This window comes from Schistocerca piceifrons, chromosome 4 (genome assembly GCF_021461385.2).
Source record: "Schistocerca piceifrons isolate TAMUIC-IGC-003096 chromosome 4, iqSchPice1.1, whole genome shotgun sequence".
Taxonomy (NCBI): Eukaryota; Metazoa; Arthropoda; class Insecta; order Orthoptera; family Acrididae; genus Schistocerca; species Schistocerca piceifrons.
In genome coordinates, this window is record NC_060141.1 from 318,294,978 (window position 1) to 318,313,523 (window position 18,546).

The 18,546-nt window shown below is 38.3% G+C and overlaps 1 protein-coding gene across 1 annotated transcript in view; it reads left to right on the plus strand.

Moving 5' to 3' along the window:
• The window catches only part of LOC124795195 (calcium-binding mitochondrial carrier protein SCaMC-2), a 241,085-nt gene that overhangs the window by 215,767 nt on the left and 6,772 nt on the right, over positions 1-18,546 (plus strand). Inside the window, exon 8 of the mRNA XM_047259101.1 lies at positions 12,809-12,956. Within this exon, the coding sequence (XP_047115057.1) occupies positions 12,809-12,956 (148 nt within the window). The remainder of the gene's footprint in view (positions 1-12,808; positions 12,957-18,546) is intronic.

An 18,546-nucleotide genomic window follows, 5' to 3' on the forward strand; every position in this document is an offset into this window, starting at 1 on the left:
TAGGGAAATAAAGGGGGGATTTTCAGTGATTATTTAAGGTACTCACTAAAGATGGAAAGATAGTGGAACAGCAAGGTAAGGTGCCTACCCTTCAGGCTGAATTAGATGTACACTTACACCTGCAACCACATATACTTTACAAACAACTGTGAAATGTGTGGCAGAGGGATTGTGTCCTAAGAACTTAAGAGTATAGGATTAGAATGCACAAATGTTTTGTAATCACTCTACTCCACAACCATTCTAGTTACGATTTTTATGATTTTCCTACCCTAAATAAACTGAAATGGTTGCTACCACACTTCCTGCACCAAAATCCATGCCATCATCTTTGTGTCTCAAAGAATCCCAAAATATGGCCAGCTGTAAATTCCAGCGCACAATGAACTTATGCAGACACTCACACAAAAGCCATCTTAGAACGAGATTCTTGTACCGAAAGTGATCTGGAGATAACTTAGATGCAGTTTAAGCAGAGGACATTGTATCTTCCTCACTGATATTCATGAGTTTTGTTCCACTTTAAACTGAAATAGCCTTGTCATTTACCTATGATATTTGCATGAAAGGGACCTGTTAAGGCTGAGATATGTATAGTATCAGTATCACATAATTTCATATGTTCATCTCATTGTGAACATAGATGGGGGCATGTGGTGTTACCAGCCTAGAAACTCCACTCATGATGGAAATGAATCTTCACACTTCAATTCCACCAGTACCTCGTGATCTTTCATAGAACCCAGAGAAATTCTGATCGTATGTAAAGTCTGTCAGTGGTACCAATGTTGGTGTCCAGTCCATAGTGAATGAGACAGGAGCTAAAATTGAGAGTAGCAAAGCCAAAGCTGAACTGCTTAACTGTTTTAAATGTTCCTTTACAAAGGAAAACCCAGCAAACTGCCTTAGTTTAATCCTTGTACCAGTCAAAAGATGAATGAAGTAAGTATTAGGGTCAGTGGTGGTGAGAAACAGCTGAAATTGTTAAAGCTGAATAAAGCTCCAGGCCTCAATAGAATCCCTGTCAGATTCCATACTGAATTTACAACTGTGTTAGCCCTTCTTCTAACTCGAGCCCATTGTAAAACCCTTGAACAAAAAACAGTGCCCATTCGTGGAAGAGGGCACAAGTCTCACTCGTCTACAAGTAGGGTAGTATAAGTAATCCATAAAACAACTGTCCAGTATTTCTGACATTGAAACTTCCTGGCAGATTAAAACTGTGTGCCGGACTGAGACTCAAACTGGACCTTTGCCTCATACAAGCAGATACCCTACCGACTGAGCTACCCAGGCATGACTTACAACCCGTCTTCACAGCTTCAGCTCTGCCAGTACCTCATCTCCTACCTTCCAAACTTGGCAGAAGCTCTCAGAATTCTGGTTGAGGGGTGTAATGGGTGGGATAGTAGCTTCGCATTCAGGAGGTTGTGGGTTCGCATCTTGCCAGGTGCAGTAAATTTTTTTAGAGTTTCTGTGGGATTCCTGACATTGATTTGTTGTATAATCTTAGAAAGTATTCTGAGCTCAAAGATAATGAGGTGTCTTGAACTGTGTCGACCAGCAAGGATTTCGAAAACATCAATCGTATGAAACCCAATCCCACTTTTCTCACCTTACATACTGAAAACTTTGGATCAAGGTAATCATGTAGATGCAGTATTTCTTGATTTACAAAAAGCATATGACTCAGAACCACACCTATGCTTGTCAAAAGTTCAGTCATATGGGGTATTAACCCTTTTAACTGCTCTGGACGTGTTAACACACGTGCCTTAGTACCTGTTCCTGTGTGCTCTGAATGTGTTTACGCGCGCCACCAGTCCTTCTACCTGGTACTCTGAACGTGTCTATGCGTATGCACGTTCAGAGCACCAGGTAGGACAGGTGGTGCGCGTAAACATGTTCAGAGCACACAGGGACAGGTAAAAAGGCACACGTGTTAACATGTGCAGAGCAGTTAAAGGGTCAAGGTAAATTTGTGACTGAATTGAGGACTTTTTGGCAGGGAGGACACAGCATGTTATCTTGGATGGATAGTCAGTCAGGTGAAGAAGTAACTTCGGATTTGTCCCAGGGAAGTGTGTTGGAACCCTTGCTGTTCACATTGTATGTTAATGACCTTGCAGACAATATTAATAGTAATCTCATGGTATTTGTGGATGATTCAGTTATCTATAATGAAGTACTATCTGAAAAAAGCTGCATAAATATTTGGTCACATCTTCATAAGATTTAAAGTAGTGTAGGGATTTGCAACTTGCTCTAAATGTTCAGAAATGTAAAATTTTGCACTTCACAGAACAAAAAAGAAAAAGAAAAATGTAGTATCCTATGAGTATAATATCAATGAGTCACAGTTGTAATCGGCCAACTTATACAAATACCTGGCGGTAACACTTCATATGGATTTGAAATGGAGTGATAACATAGATTCAGTCATGGGTAAAGCAGGTGCTAGTCTTTGGTTTATTGGTAGAATTACTTGGAAAGTGCAATCTATCTACATAGAAAATTGCTTAGGTCACTTGTGCAATCAGTTCTAGAATATTGCTCAAGTGTGTGGGACACATACCAAATAGGACTAACAAGAGATATTGATGTATGCAGAGAAGGGCAGCATGAATGGTCACAGCTTTAACACATGTGAGAGTTTCACTGAGGAACGGAAGGAACACAACTAGAAGACTCTTGAAAATGGATTAAACTACCCTGAGAAAGTCTGTTAACAGAGTTTCAAGAACTGGCTTTAAATGATTCCCTAGGAATATACTACAATAACTTATGTGTTGCTCTCATAGGATAAGATTAGATAATTACAGCATAGAGCCATTCAGTCAGTCATTCTTCCCAATACTCCGTACGAGGTCTGTTCAAAAAGTACCAGGACACGCGTAATTTTGGACCAATGGTGTGTTGGAGTGAAAATGGTTGGCATCCCTGCACTCGCCTGTGTTTAATGTGCAACTGCTGGAAGTTTCATTGTTGTATGTCCATTAGTTGTTGTTCAGTCTTGTATTAACTAGAATGTTGTGCTGCATAGTTTGTGAATTTTGAGATGGGAGAGTTAGAGGAGCAACGCGTCTGCATTACATTTTGTGTGAAACTCAAGAAGACCTTTGCATATACACACCGAATGGTGGAGGAAGCCTATGGTGATGAGTAAGTAAGCCATACTCTGTTACAAATGGTTGACACGGTTTAAAAATGGCCGTACAAAAGTTAAACATGACCCTCATTCAGCACGCCCTTTGACGTCCACCAATGATACTCGTGTCGGGAATTGTGTGTGGCAATCACAGACTTAATTTCTGCAAGATTGCAGAAGAATGTAACATTTCAGTTGGATCGTGTCATGAAATCCTGACACACCATCTTGTTGCATTGTGTTGTCACCAAGTTCGTCCCATGGCTCATCAGTCAAGACAAGAAAGACCTTCGCCTCACAATCTGTGAAGAGCTTTTGGATTGTGCAAATGAGAATGAGGATGAGATGATCCTTAAGAGAATCATAACTGGTGATTAGACGTGGGTCTGCAGTTGTAATGCTGAGACCACAGTTAAGTCTCCACAGTGGGTCCGGAAAGGACCAAGAAAAGGTTGACAGGTTAGTTCAAAACCATGCTGATAGTTTTCTTTGACTTTGAAGAATTAGTTCATCACGAATTCATGCCACAGGACAAACGGTTAATTGGTGGTACTATTGGTACGTGCATCACGATAACCCACCCTTATATTCATCCGTGTTGGTGTGTGACTACTGCACAGAAAACGAAATCACTGTGCTGCTGTATCATTCATACTCTCCAGACCTGGCCCCTATGAACTTTTTTTAATTTCCAAAGTCGAAACAGCATTGAAAGGACGAAGATTTGCAATGTCAGATGAGATAAAAGAAAATTCAACACTCACAGATGGTGCTTCGTGCGATACATCAAGAAGAGTACTGCTTTCGGAAGTGGAATGGCATTAGGAGTTGTGTGGCATTAGGAGTTGTGCATCAATTGTGAGTAGAGTATTTCAGAGGAGACCATTCACAATAAGTAAAAGGTAAGCATAGAAAAAATTTATGATCTAAGGTCTGGAATTTTTGAACAGAACTTGTATGTGAATGTAACAGGAAGAAACTCTAATAACCGGTACAATGGGACTTACCCTCTGCCGTGCACGTCACAGTTGTTTGCAGTGTATAGGTGTAGATGTCTCTGCAGACACCCTCCTCCCATCAAAAAATTATATTTGTTTATTTTCTCACCTCTGTGGCTAAGTGGTCAACATGGTTGACAGTTTTTCGTAGGACCCATCTTGAATTCACAGAACTTGAATGAGATGCACTAAGTCTCATGGTGACAACTCTGGAGCTGCTTGAATGAAAAGTAGTAACTCGATCTAGGAAATTTGACAGCTGCCAAGAGAGTGGTGTGATGACCCCTACGCCCATCCATAGAACATCCAGATGATACCATCAGCAGACGATCACACGACAGTAAGGTGGTACTGACCACCAGTATCTGTATTGTATGTGTGATGATGGCGGTCTTCTGTAATAATTGGAAAGGACATTTGATGAATAGTCTGTTTTTCAGTACCTCTCACTTAATTGTCTGTGTCAACCAGGGTAATGTCTCGATTCAGCATTTCTCTGAAGTTCCCACTTCACGATAACTCGCATGTCTGACAGATTACAGTCATTAAAATCAAACAATGGAAAATCCAGGATGGAGTGTAACAATACCAGAGAAGGAAAGTTGCTACTCACCATATAGCGGAGATGCTGAGTCGCAATAGGCACAACAGAAAGATTCACACAGTTACAGCTTTCAGCCATTAAGGCCTTCTTCAGCTGTATACGCACATATACACATGCGCACGCACACTCACGCAAACGCAACTTGCACACACGTCTGCAGTCTCAGAGAGCTGAAACCACACTCTCTGAGACTGCAGGTGTGTGTGTGTGTGTGTGTGTGTGTGTGTGTGTGTGTGTGTGTGTGTGTGTGTCTACTGCTGACAAAGGTCTAATGGCCGATAGCAATAATTATGCGAATCTTTTTGTTGTGCCTATCGCGACTCAGCATCTCCACTATATGGTGAGTAGCAACTTTCCTTCTCTGGTATGATTAAAGCCCTTAGAAGTTTAAGTTGTGTGAATCATTGGGCATGTAGAAACAGGCCCTATTCAAACATGGTCTGTTTTCTGTACTTGTGTCTAGAGGCAATGCTTGATTCCATACAAAATAAGTTAAGTCAGGTATTAAGAATCTGTGGGCCTTTGCATGTTCTAGTACCTGTTACTACTTCCAACTTCTTGTTTCCCTTGTCTCCCTTTAATCTGTACAGACATTTTCTTGGAAATGAGATACAACCAACTGCAAATTGTGGTTCACATTGGAACAAATTATGCCTGTCCTATGGGCTCTGAGGTTGTACTTCGATCATTCTAGTGACTGGCAGAGAAGGGTGAGAAGAACAGCTGAGCTTGAGGAATTTTGCCGAAGATCACAATCTACAGCATTGCTCTCCAGAACTGATTGTAGTCCACAGATTGCAAGTCAGTTCAAAGGTTTCAAACAGAAACTTCAAAGATTCTGTAATAAGCTGGGCTGTGACTTCCTCAACTTACACCATAGGGTTCAGACCTGTAGGCCACCTGCTAAATGGATCAGGGGTGCACAACACATCAGAGGCTATTATCGAGTTAAGTGACTGTAAATCGGATGCACACAAGGTTTGTTTTAGAATAGGTGACTCTCCATCCAGTTCCGATAGTGGTAGCTGTTATGAGACCCTGTAGTGTTAGTGTAAAATCCAAAGAATTGACCTCCTGCCAAACACACACACACACACACACACACACACACACACACACACACACACACACACACACACACATGCAGGGTGTTACAAAAAGGTACGGACAAACTTTCAGGAAACATTCCTCACACACAAATAAAGAAAAGACGTTATGTGGACATGTGTCCGGAAATGCTTAATTTCCATGTTAGAGCTCATTTTAGTTTCGTCAACCTACGCTCAATGGAGCACGTTATCATGATTTCATACGGGATACTCTACCTGTGCTGCTAGAACATGTGCCTTTACAAGTACGACACAACATGTGGTTCATGCACGATTGAGCTCCTGCACATTTCAGTCGAAGTGTTCGTACGCTTCTCAACAACAGATTCGGTGACCGATGGATTGGTAGAGGCGGACCAATTCCATGGCCTCCACGCTCTCCTGACCTCAACCCTCTTGACTTTCATTTATGGGGGCATTTGAAAGCTCTTGTCTACGCAATCCCAGTACCAAATGTAGAGACTCTTCGTACTCTTATTGTGGACGGCTGTGATACAATATGCCATTCTCCAGGGCTGCATCAGCGCATCAGGGATTCCATGCGACGGAGGGTGTATGCATGTATACTCGCTAACGGAGGACATTTTGAATATTTCCTGTAACAAAGTGTTTGAAGTCACGCTGGTACGTTCCGTTGCTGTGTGTTTCCATTCCATGATTAATGTGATTTGAAGAGAAGTAATAAAATGAGCTCTAACATGGAAAGTAAGCGTTTCCGGACACATGTCCACGTAACATATTTTCTTTCATATATATATAACTATTAAAATTGTAGTGATCCTGCCAAAAGTATTTACAACAATGTCTCAGTGTTTGGAGCAGCAGTACTCAAATAATAATAATAGGTACAGAAAGCTGTCTAAATCCTGAACCTGACAATAGTGAAATTTTTGGGGTAAATTTAAGTTTGTATTTGTCACAGTAGATAGGGAACTGAACAACCTGGAGGTAGAAATTGAAGTGTGTGCAGATTATTTGAACAATGTGCAGTATGGATAAGGTGCAGTATCAACTTAAAACTGGATACTTCTACTGACCATAGGACACCTCCACCCCCCAACCACTGTGCTACCCCTATGTGTAACTGAACACTTTAAACTTCAGCTAACTAATACCAGTTTTCTCCAATCATACTGTCACAACTGTAGTGTACTTTAATCATCCAACAAGTGAAAGGGATGATTACAGTTTTGTAAGTGGTGGGTGTGACAAGATATCGTGCAAAAAAATACTGAATGCTTTCTCTGAAAATTATTTGAAACATTTAAATATTATGGTTGTAAGGTCTTCGCAGCATGCATTACCTATTGACAAAAGTTTAATATGTGGCTTGGCATTCCACCAGTGCCATCCTGAATACTTTTCCCTCGAGCAATTGTGATTTTCAAAAAAACCTTTAAACCCACTGGGATTTCACCCCAATCCCACCACCAGCAACAAACTTGGTTTGCACTTTGCAATTTTCTGTTGAAACTGGAATGGATTCAGAAGCCCATTTGTCAAGTCTTCTTGTTGTGAATTTCAGTTGTTTGATATTTCATTCCTCGTTGTGTGTTTTAAATAATTTAAATTATATTGAGGTAATCAAAATTCTGTAGAAAAAAATTACACAGAAGCATAGTATGTCACCACACTCATTCAACTTAGTTGACAAGCCATTATTTCTTACATTTAATTTTTGGTGCTGAATTTCTTTGCCTTCTGTGGGTGGTTTCCAGTAATTTCCATTGTGCAGTTTTGCTGCCATAATGCTGTGTATTACTTATTATAGAGTAAAAATTAATGACATGAATATAATAGAGGGAAACATTCCACATGGGAAAAATATATCTAAAAACAAAGATACTGTAACTTACCAAATGAAAGTGTTGGTATGTTGATAGAGACAAAACACACACACACACACACACACACACACACACACACACAAAAAACCGCGCGTGTGTGTGTGCGTGTGCATACCTGTCCTTTTTTCCCCCTAAGGTAAGTCTTTCCGCTCCCGGAATTGGAATGACTCCTTACCCTCTCCCTTAAAACCCACATCCTTTCATCTTTCCCTCTCCTTCTCTCCTTCCGTCTTTCCTGATGAAGCAACCGTGGGTTGCGAAAGCTTGAAATTTGTGTGTGTGTGTGTGTGTGTGTGTGTGTGTGTGTGTGTGTGTGTGTGTGTGTGTGTGTGTTTTTGTCTCTATCAACATACCAACGCTTTCGTTTGCTAAGTTACAGCATCTTTGTTTTTAGATATATTTATTATAGGGTAATACTGATAATAATCAAATTTCTTGCATGGTGACTTGATAAAAATTTAATTGCATATTCAGATTACAGAATTTTCTGCTTAGTTAGATATTTATTTGCAGATTTCTCTTCAGTATTATTTTACATTGCTCCAAATTATGTATCGGATTATAAAGGTGATAGATTGAGCACAACTGTCCACAGTCTATATTACGCATCTATCTGAGGTGCCCTAATCAAGACCGTATCAATCACAGACCAATATTCACTGTTAAACAGACAACACTTTTCTTTTATTGTTCATATTTTATCTGACATTTCAAGCCATATCCTATGTAGCACTTAACCCCTTCGCTGCTGTCTGTGTATATACCTATCCTGCTACACCATTCCCCAGGAGCTGCAGATGTGTGTGTGTGCCGCTTGGGTTTCCCTACAGTGCTATGGCTATCTGTACGCGTCCTGAGCTGCCGACCTCTCATTGCTGCAGACAGATTACTTCCAAATGTCAATGAATAAAAAATTTTAGAGTATTTGTCACACAATGTATGTGCCTCATTGCATGCTGTTGTTAAAAAAACCTTGTTTAAGTATCTTGAATATTTTATAAGGTACAATGATTGCCATGACCACACGAATAAGTATTTCGTATGGACCAGAACACCGTCTCTTAGCACAGCCACCAGTATTTGGCGAGCAGTTTAGCCATAATAAAAACCCTCAGCACCGAATGCAGAGAGCATTTCTGTAGCAGTGAAAGGATTAATGGTTAATGGTCTGGCTTACAGAAATCTCACGCTACGGGAGAGCAATGTATGCTCATATTGACTACTTCACTGAGACATCATTATTAACTACTAATCAATCTTATTTTACTCACTTTTGTGATATTGGTACACATTTTCCAGATTTTATTACAAAAAATGTACACAGAAATACATGTGCTGAACTAGAAAAAACTGTGGCACTTTGCAGCAATAGGCTGGATTGGACCCTTAGACAATATTTATTGTAACATCACGTGAATAGTTCTGCTATTGTGAACAGTGTGTCTTTGCTTGTCACATTTATTAAAGAGCTTGGCCTTTGGTAGGATCTTGATACGAGTAGGATATAATGAACAAAACTGAAAGATTTTCATGTCTGTTTATTTATGCCTTTCATTTTGAAACACACACTGTCAGTGGCTATTGCTCTTCATTCTTCGATCCTCCTAGGGACTACTTAATGAGGAAAATGACCCAAAGTTTTACACAACAACTCGGTCAATCCATGCAAACAAAAAATTAGCTCCAAAGTTTCCACAAATAGTGATTATCCAGTTAAGTTTGCATAAATGTATTAACCTCTCTAGCTCCTTTATGAAGCTTAAGATACTTCCTGTTGGTGGCCTGTAAATTGCCGGTATTACAAGCATGTATTTTTCCTGATCTACTATTACGCTACAGTACACAAAGATCTTTTCAACGCTGTATTCAGTGACCTGGAGGGCTTGGAGTTTCTACATCTTTTGCATGTAGAGACATTCCCGCTTCTTTCTTGCTGGTTCTAAGGTAGTATAATATTAGCTTGTATCCACTAAGATGAATCTGTTCAATTTCTGTGACTTTTATATGATGGCCTGATATGCACAAGAAGTCTGCCAACATTCCATTCCATCCCTTCATTTTCTGGTATTATAGGGACATGCAAACTTCACCCTTTTGATTGACGCTTCTAATGTTTTGATGGAAGATACTAAATGCATGTACTTTAATGTCCATGGCTTTATTCAAGCCACATTATTTTGTTCTGCTAGTAGCTGTTTCAACTGTAATTATATTTATTCTGCAATTCATGTCTTTTGGATGAATTTACCGTTAAGAGTGGTCTGCAGAATGCATTTAGAACCACTGGTGTGAGGAGGATACTGTTTGGCCAGGCTGGATTCTTTTGTCAGTTAGCTGTGCAAATAGCCTCTTAACCAGAAGCATTGCTGTGCAAACCGTGCCATGTGTGGTACCGTTTAGTGAGGGGTGATGCGTCAATTCCTACTGTTCCGTGATATGCTTTTCCAAGATCCTCCCCCAGAGTGCCTAAACCACAGGTAACATCGTTAAACACTACAGTTGGCTTAAAAATACTAGCAAACTGATGATCACTTCCCACATACTTTCCTACAGGATCTGACATTCCCCTCCTATGACTGCTACACAACAATAAAACCAAATTAGTCATTGTAAATTTTTTTTACAACACTTGACGTCCACTTTTACCTTCTGTACTGAAGGACTGCTATTTAACTTCCTGTGTTGTGTCAGTCATTTTGTTTTCAGTCTGCAAAGCATTGCAGCTACTGGTGACAGCTACACTGATCTATAAGACTGGAACCTCTCCTGGATGCTTCCACTGAATTTATAGGCTTGAAAATAATCCAGTCTTCTAGTCTAGCCCAAATGATACTACTGCAAATTGCAGCTCACAAAGCTGCTAATTCTCTTCTTACATTACTGTCAAATCTGCACAATTCAAGATAACATGTTCTTTTTCTATTTTTGTATAGTCGTAGTGACGCTCGCTGCTCCTCCAGGTGTGACCAGCAGCATTCCTCACGTAGGTTGTGATACAGTATCCACTGTGAAATTAGTGTCTGCATTCCTTATTTTGTAAGTAGATGAAGTGTGTGTTCCATCCATTAATGTCAACTGCACTGACTGACTGCTTCATAAAGTTAACCGGAATGATTCCGCCACCTAGTTGACCAAGTTCACTGATAAGACCTAAAGATGATGTTACAGCAAACATTTAGTAACTCGGTTATTGTCAGTGGCAATGTAACTTCACATAATGGGTTTGATATATGAACAAGTTCAAGAAGAAAATGGTGGCGTCACTACAAAGATGGGTACGTAATTCATTCCAGTGTTTAAGTGAAAGTGATTGTGTTAATAAATGCTGCCAATGCTTTTGTACTTCAAATTTTCACTAATTGGTGGAAGATCCAACTGCAGTTTTAATAACCTGTTGAAAAACTTTATAAAATCATACCAGTTCTTTCTTCTGGGATTAATAATCATTCATTCATTCATTTATTCATTAATATGATCCATCTGATCCTTAGATTTTAGTAACTTCAGTATTTAACATAAGGAACTTGTTTCAGTGGAACGGTCTTCATTCCTTGCTACTTGTTGGTCAAAGCACCCATTATATTTATGACATAAATTAAAAAGAGAATTTAAACTCGAGCTTGGCACATGAAACACTCTACCTCTGATGATAAAAATTTAAAGTATTATCTGTCCCACCTAGTTACAAGCTATCATCATTTGATGTATGTAATTTGTTCATAAGTGTCTTACTGATGGGTGTGTAAGCCTATGAGCAGATCAGTAAACAACTTAGACTTCCATGATATAATCTCTGCCGCTTGGAAAAATTTTATAACAGAATTATTTTCAGCACCAGGACATACTCTATAGACAATCACATGGTCTCAATATGAGTTGCTCTCTGATTTGCCTACTATTTTAAATTTGTAGAAAAAATTGTTAAGTAAATGCTCCATTAGTTACAAAGTCAAATATTGGATCAGGTATGTGGATGATAATGCCATGCTTGCAGACTTAAACAGCTCATCATTTAAATACATTCTTCGAGCAAATAAATTCTCAAAACCTTAAAGTAATAAACTGAGAGAGGTGATGTAGTGCTAAGACACTAGATTCATATTTGAGAGGATAGCAATGCAAATCCACATTTGGCCATGTACATGCAGGTTTTTGTATAAGTTGTTTAAGGCAAATGTAATGAAGATTGTTTGCAAGAGCCTGGCTGATTTCTTTTTCCCATTCTGGGATTATGCTCAAACTCTAAAGACCTTATTGTCAATGTGTTAAACCCTAACGTGCAGTCAAAAAAATAGTAAATCTGAGGTTTTTGCTTCCAACACCTGTTGCAGACTTTCAAACACAACACTTTCACCAATTGCTACAGTTCTTACTAAATTGACAAGATTCTAGACAAAAAGAAATAGTCATAAATTATATTCCTTGTATGTATTGGAGACTGCAAATCAGATGGTAGTGGCAAAAAGATGTCATCCCATATGTGGACAAATTTCAGAGTCTAGCCAACTAGAAGGTTAATTTCCACGTTGTCAGTTTTTAGGTGGTTGCTTTGAATTGTCCTAGTGTACAGTTGTGGCATATAAGGCCACGCATTTTGAGTCCCTGGTATGGCCTCTCTGTACAGATGCAGAACATTTTCGTGCTTTTCTGTTATTCAACAATTAAAACTTAAGTGGATGTAATGATGGAACAGATTGCTCACTAATGATTAATACAGCAATACTATCTCCATACTGTGCTGTAATGCCCTGTGAGTCACTTGGTGACCTGGATCCTGATTATCATGTATTCTACCGATTTCACAAACTTTCGGCCAGATCTTCTGGAAATGAAATCGTATGATTCTAAGTTCAAAAATTGTGCATTAATCTTTGTTTGTCAGTCAGCTGTGGAATGGTTTTTCCTAGTTTCTGATAGATAAATATTTATTTTAGGAAACTTCATATTTTTTGAAGTTGAGTTGATAATTGTTTTGGAAAACTGTAAATGTTCGTAAACCACACCTGTAGTAAAGAAATGTGCCAGATAGGCTTCTTAGGTGTGCTTGAAGCAATACTATTAGAAAATGGTTATAATGGCTGTCATTGTTCTGCTTGTTCCAGACACTCAAGAACACATACCTTCGCAAGCACAATGACGGGTCAACACCAAGTGTCCTACTACTTCTAACTTGTGGGACTATATCAAGTACGTGTGGGCAGGTTTGCAGTTATCCACTAGCACTTGTTAGGACAAGGTTACAAGCACAAGGTAAGAAATTTTAATACTCTATTTCAGCTACAGTAAGCTGTAAAGTCTAACAAAGCAGTATGTTTTGGTGTGTCTTGTGGGTAACAAGTTCCTTGGTTGTATTGCAGTCTGATGATGTATTATTTGTACAGTATATTGATCTTCACTTTGTCTACTTACTTCCCTTGATAATTACATTTTAGTTGTAGCTTAGATGAACGGCACGTATTACACATTAGTTAATAGTTTTAATACCTTGAATTTAGGATTCATTAACATGGGGAGCTACAAACACTACATTGATTTCAAACCTAATCTAAAATGCAATTTCCAGAGAGCCATGTAACACTGATCTATAGGCTGTGATTATGCTGACAATGTCATGACAGAAAAATTACCAAAGGCAGGAGAGCCGCCTTCTTTCAAGAATTTTTCAGGAAGCTTACTGCTACTGAAAAACATAGTTCATTTGTAGGGGAAAGTGTAGATGCATCGCAACACAAATGCCTGCAAAGTGCTAAATAAGTATGTTTACTGATAAGAGTTAAAAATGTACTGTGTCTTCGCAGAAGCATCGAAAAGCTTTTGGGACAACAAAGAATCTCTCTCTACATTCCAGAGGAATCAACTTATGAACACCAAATACTTAAAGAGAGTTAAGATAAGTTAAAAGATTATCTCTGCTTAGAATTTTAATTTTATTACATAGGTGCATACATTCATCAAAACAAAGTAACATAAATTCTTACATTAATGAGTTGCAACCACACAAAGTAACATAAATTCTTACATTAATGAGTTGCAACCCCCAGTAAAGCCAAAAGAAATACATGAAAATAGGGGCATAGCCTCTTAGCTGCCACCCTTCTGGACTTCACCCCATTCCTCTTTTGGTTCTGCCCATTCACATTTTGTTTTTTGTGTCTTTTTCTCAATTTTTGTATTTTAATTGCACTATACTCTTACTAAATGGCTGATATCTGAAAGAAAAGCCAAATAGATATTGTAATGTATGCAATTCCTTTTGTTGTCATTTCTTCTCCTTCAAGTTACACAGTCAACTTTGTCAAATATGCTTCCTTTACTACAGGTGTGTGGTTCTGAATCACACTTTTTGCAATATTTGTTACCCTTTGGCAAGAGAATGGAAGCTGTTCTGGAATTTCAAAATGAACTAAATTTTACTGTGAAAAAGGAAAAACAGTGGTCAGTATGTGTATACATACTAATGCCGTTCCCAGTGCAGACCCCCCCCCTTAAATTAATTAATTATCCCTTCCTGTAAGTAATCTGAAACTGATTAAGTGAGGAAGTCTTTAAAGATTTATTGCTAGCATCTCTATCTATCTCCCTCCTTCAAATTGTATTCATCTCAGAAGCCAAGACGCTAGGGAAAACCTCTACACATTACACCAAGCATACTAAAGCTATTTTCCTGCAAGCACCTACGTCGTGCCAGAAGTGCAATAGAAATCAAACTTTGTTTCTTTTTATGCATTCTGTTGCAGTTGCTTTTGACATATACTTTGCATAGGATAACATTGAGTGAAATATTGATGCTGACAGCTGAATGTATGCAAAACTGTAGATTACTATGGCTGTAGCTCAATGATGCAACTCGTGAACTGTTTTGAGAAATGTAGGATGGTTCAACTTACTAATGTAGGTTTGTGATAGTGGCATCTTATAACAGTTGTTGGCATGCAGTTTTACTTTATGCAAGATATGTGTCAAGATCAACTTGCAAAAGAATGGTTATTAATTGAATTCTGGTAAAGAACATTAGTTTTGTTTGGATAGTTTCATGTTGCATGGATAATTTGCATGATAAATTGTAATGATCTGAAACGAGTCATTTTTACATTTACAACTAATTTGTAAATATGGATCCATGTCAAACATTTATATAGTTGTTGTAATTCCTACCCACCACATTCTACACATTACAATGACAGATATTCTTCTACAAAAGAGAAATAGTCAAAGAGAAACTTTTTTTCTTTTTTTCCGAATATTACTTTGCTATCTGTCAGACATTTTGTATTACTGGGAAGGTGATCAGAAATTTGTTGCACCATTGGAAATACCTTTTTGTGCTAAAGACTACTGTAATGTGGAGTAATGAATACTATATTTTCTTCTGGTATTGTAATTAAACACATAATTATTCCTTTTGAACTGCAGTGGATAATTTACAGCAAATTCCATGAGGGAATAAATTACTGTGAAGCAGTAGACAAAATGCCTGACTCCTTGAACAGATGTCTAATTGATGATCATGAGTTAGCATCCCATATTCTTCTTACAGCACATTCTAAACAGTGAAGAACTTTCTTAAAGATGAGTTACCCCAGAACATTATTCCACATGACATTATTGACTGAAAATATGCACAATGTCTACTTACTGATTTCTCTCGCCCCAAGATTTGCTATGAATCAAAGTGCAAATGAGGCTGAAGTAAGTTGTATGAGAATTTCCAAAATGTGGCTTTTCCCGTTTAAATTCCCATCAATATATACACCTAAGAATTTTGAGGTTTCCATCCAGTTTATTATTTCCTTGCCATATTTTACATTTATCATTGGTGTTAAAATTTCTTCTGTTGCTGTATGTATGTTCAGATAAAATACCTAACTCTTGCTTGTTGTTTATTAGTAGGAAGATCATATACATACATGGTAGACCTGAGGCAAGCCTTTGGGAACTCCATACGTGAATTCTTGTTAGCATCTCTCACATGATTTACAAAAAAAATCTTGTATATGTGTGAGAGAGAGGGGGGGAGGGGAGAAGAAATATTAATGTAATATTTTGGTAATATTATTCATTTTCACAAAAATTACAAGAGGTAACTGCAGCAAATATTGATAAATACAAATTGATGGTAGGCAATGAAAACCTTGTAATGCCATCTGCCTGTGAAACCCTCATTATTTCAGTAACCAGGAACTGTGTTGTCAAAGAGAAATTTGAAAGCACATGGATTTCTCTAATTTGTCAATAACTGGGCTTCTGCTATATAGTTACGCATGTAGCAACATTATCTGTATTGCTTTGTATATTCTTTAAGAAACTGCCCATGCTAATCCTCTAAAATTTAACAGAATAATTAAGAGGTTTTCACTGGCTACCATTGAAATAGTTTACAAATATATATTTAAGGATTTAGGAATAACAGCAAATATTAAAAAAATGTATGTAGTTCACAGTTACACATTTCAGGATTTAAGCACAAAGCTAATAGATTAAAATTCTGAAAATGAGGAATTCAGTGATGCTAAAAGGAGAACTATAAAACTAGGATTATAATTAAAATAGGTATGCTTAATCAGAGTTCAGCATCTAGTAAATGAAGCCAACTGATAGCAGAGGTAGCAGCTTTAATAAAGTCCTTGGACAATCCTGCATACTTGTTTCTGACAATATGCTGATTGGTTTGTTCTTGGGCCCCACTGTTGCAGACTGGAGAGTTTGAGACCTCACTTGTGCATCATAGCATTGCATCTGGTGTGACAGGTTCTGTGTAGGTTCCTCCATCCTTGACTGGTTGCTTCTTGGCATCACAGTTCACACCATTGAATGTTACTGATGGTGTGCAGACAAGGGATTTTAGTGTCCCCATAATGATTCTCATTGATTGATTCGTTCACATGGCCAGTTTCCTTGTATGAGCACTGTGTTGCCATACTGGGGCACAGTATTCAGCTGTTTGGGCACACTAGTGTCAAAGCTCACTGGTGTACAGGTTGAAGAGCAAGATTACTAGGACAGATTCTTGGGAAGCCCATTTTTTGTGGTAAATGACTTACTCTGTTTCTTGTAATTGTGATCATGAAGTAATGATTGGTTAACATATTTCCCATATGTGTCATCAGTTCCTTACTTGGGGCTTGCTATTTTAGCTTCAGCAGTAGTCTGTTTAGCCACACAGTAACATATGCTGCCAGCAGATCAACAAAGGCCACCAATGACTTTAAGTTTTTTCTGGAATCCAGCCTCACTTAGAATGTCAAGGTTAGAACCGTTTCACAGCAACTGTGTTGGCTTCTAAACACAGCCTGATTTGTTGCAGTTACATTATTTATTATTCCTTGAATTTTGTTAAGGAAAAGTCATTCCAGTAGTTTAGAAGCACACATTCAGCAGTGCAATTGGGCAGTTACTTTAGTAATCACTGCTGGCTTTCCCGATTTGAGGATTGCTAGTGTATGTGCAATTTTGAACTTTGAGGTACTTTTCCTGTCTCAAGTTTATCATTACAGAACGACTTAAGCCAGGTTCTTCAATGTTCCCCATTGTGTTTTATAAATTCAGTGACTGCACTATCCAGTCCTCTGCTTTCCTCATTTTCAGTGTTTTGATAGCCTGACATATGTCTTTCATTAAATGGATCTGATAAGGTGGTATTATTATGAAGGTAGCTATTGATTTCATTAAGTTCATCCTTTATCTTTTCTTTTGTGGTTGAGTCTACAGGGACCTTTTGCAGCTCTTGATTTTATGTGAGTGAGTGAAATTTAAGCTGGAAGTAAAGTCCATTCATTTCTGCTTTATTGTTTGGTTTAGCTGTTTTAGTATTTTACCAGTTTCATGGTTTTCCGTCTGTTTGTATTCCACTTCCCAATTATCTGTTGCATCATCCCAGCAAAGGATGTAATGTGTCCTGAGACCTTATGGTATATTATGTTTGACTGCACCAATTATGACTCCCACAAATCTCTTATAGTTTTATACTTCTTGGGCTGTCCAGCAAAGGTTGCTGTCAACCTCCCGAGTATATTAATTCCAGTTCACTGTCCCGAAATTCCATCTTGGCTTGTTAATGGAATTAATGATAGGTATCTCAAACCATGTATTGATTATTGTGGGGCAGTACTGGCATCTTGGGAAGTGTTTTAGAGCTTTTCGGTATGATTCAGAGGAAGTGTGTTTGCGTCAGTGCACCATCTAGCAGAGTAAAAGTTTCTCATTTCTTTGGCATCATAAGTAAGACAGTTTTTTTCTGTCAGACCATTCTACTAATTTTTTCTATTTTCATCACTGTTTTTATAACCCCAGGTTGTGTGACAGCTGTTGCAATCACCTAAGTATATATGCAACTGAGGTACAGATGGTGCCACTGGACATTCAGTGCTTTATAGACTGAAACAGTAGTTAAGCCACTTGACTACAGAGTGATCACTTCGATGCCACTGATCTCTTGGCGTCTCATTCCCTTAATATTAAGGAGGCTATTTTTTACGTACACAATGTCAGTTTTAAAAACTCCAGAACTTTGTTCACAAAATTTTTCTACGCTTACCTTTTACTTGTTGTGCATGGTCTCCTTCGAAATACTTTCTTCCACAATTGATACACTACTACCAATGCCATTTCCCCTTCCAAAGCAGTCTAGGTACACCTTTTTGTTAGATTGCATGAAGAATATTATCTCATCTGTCATTGTAAATCTTTGCCCTTTCAGTGGGGTTTTCAACTTTGGAAATTAAAAAAGTCTGCAGGAGCCAAGTCTGGAGAGTACGGGGGATGAGGCAGCACCTGTGATTTCATTTCTTGTGCAATAGTAGTGCACCATCACAGATGAAAGTGTGCATGCATTATTGTGATG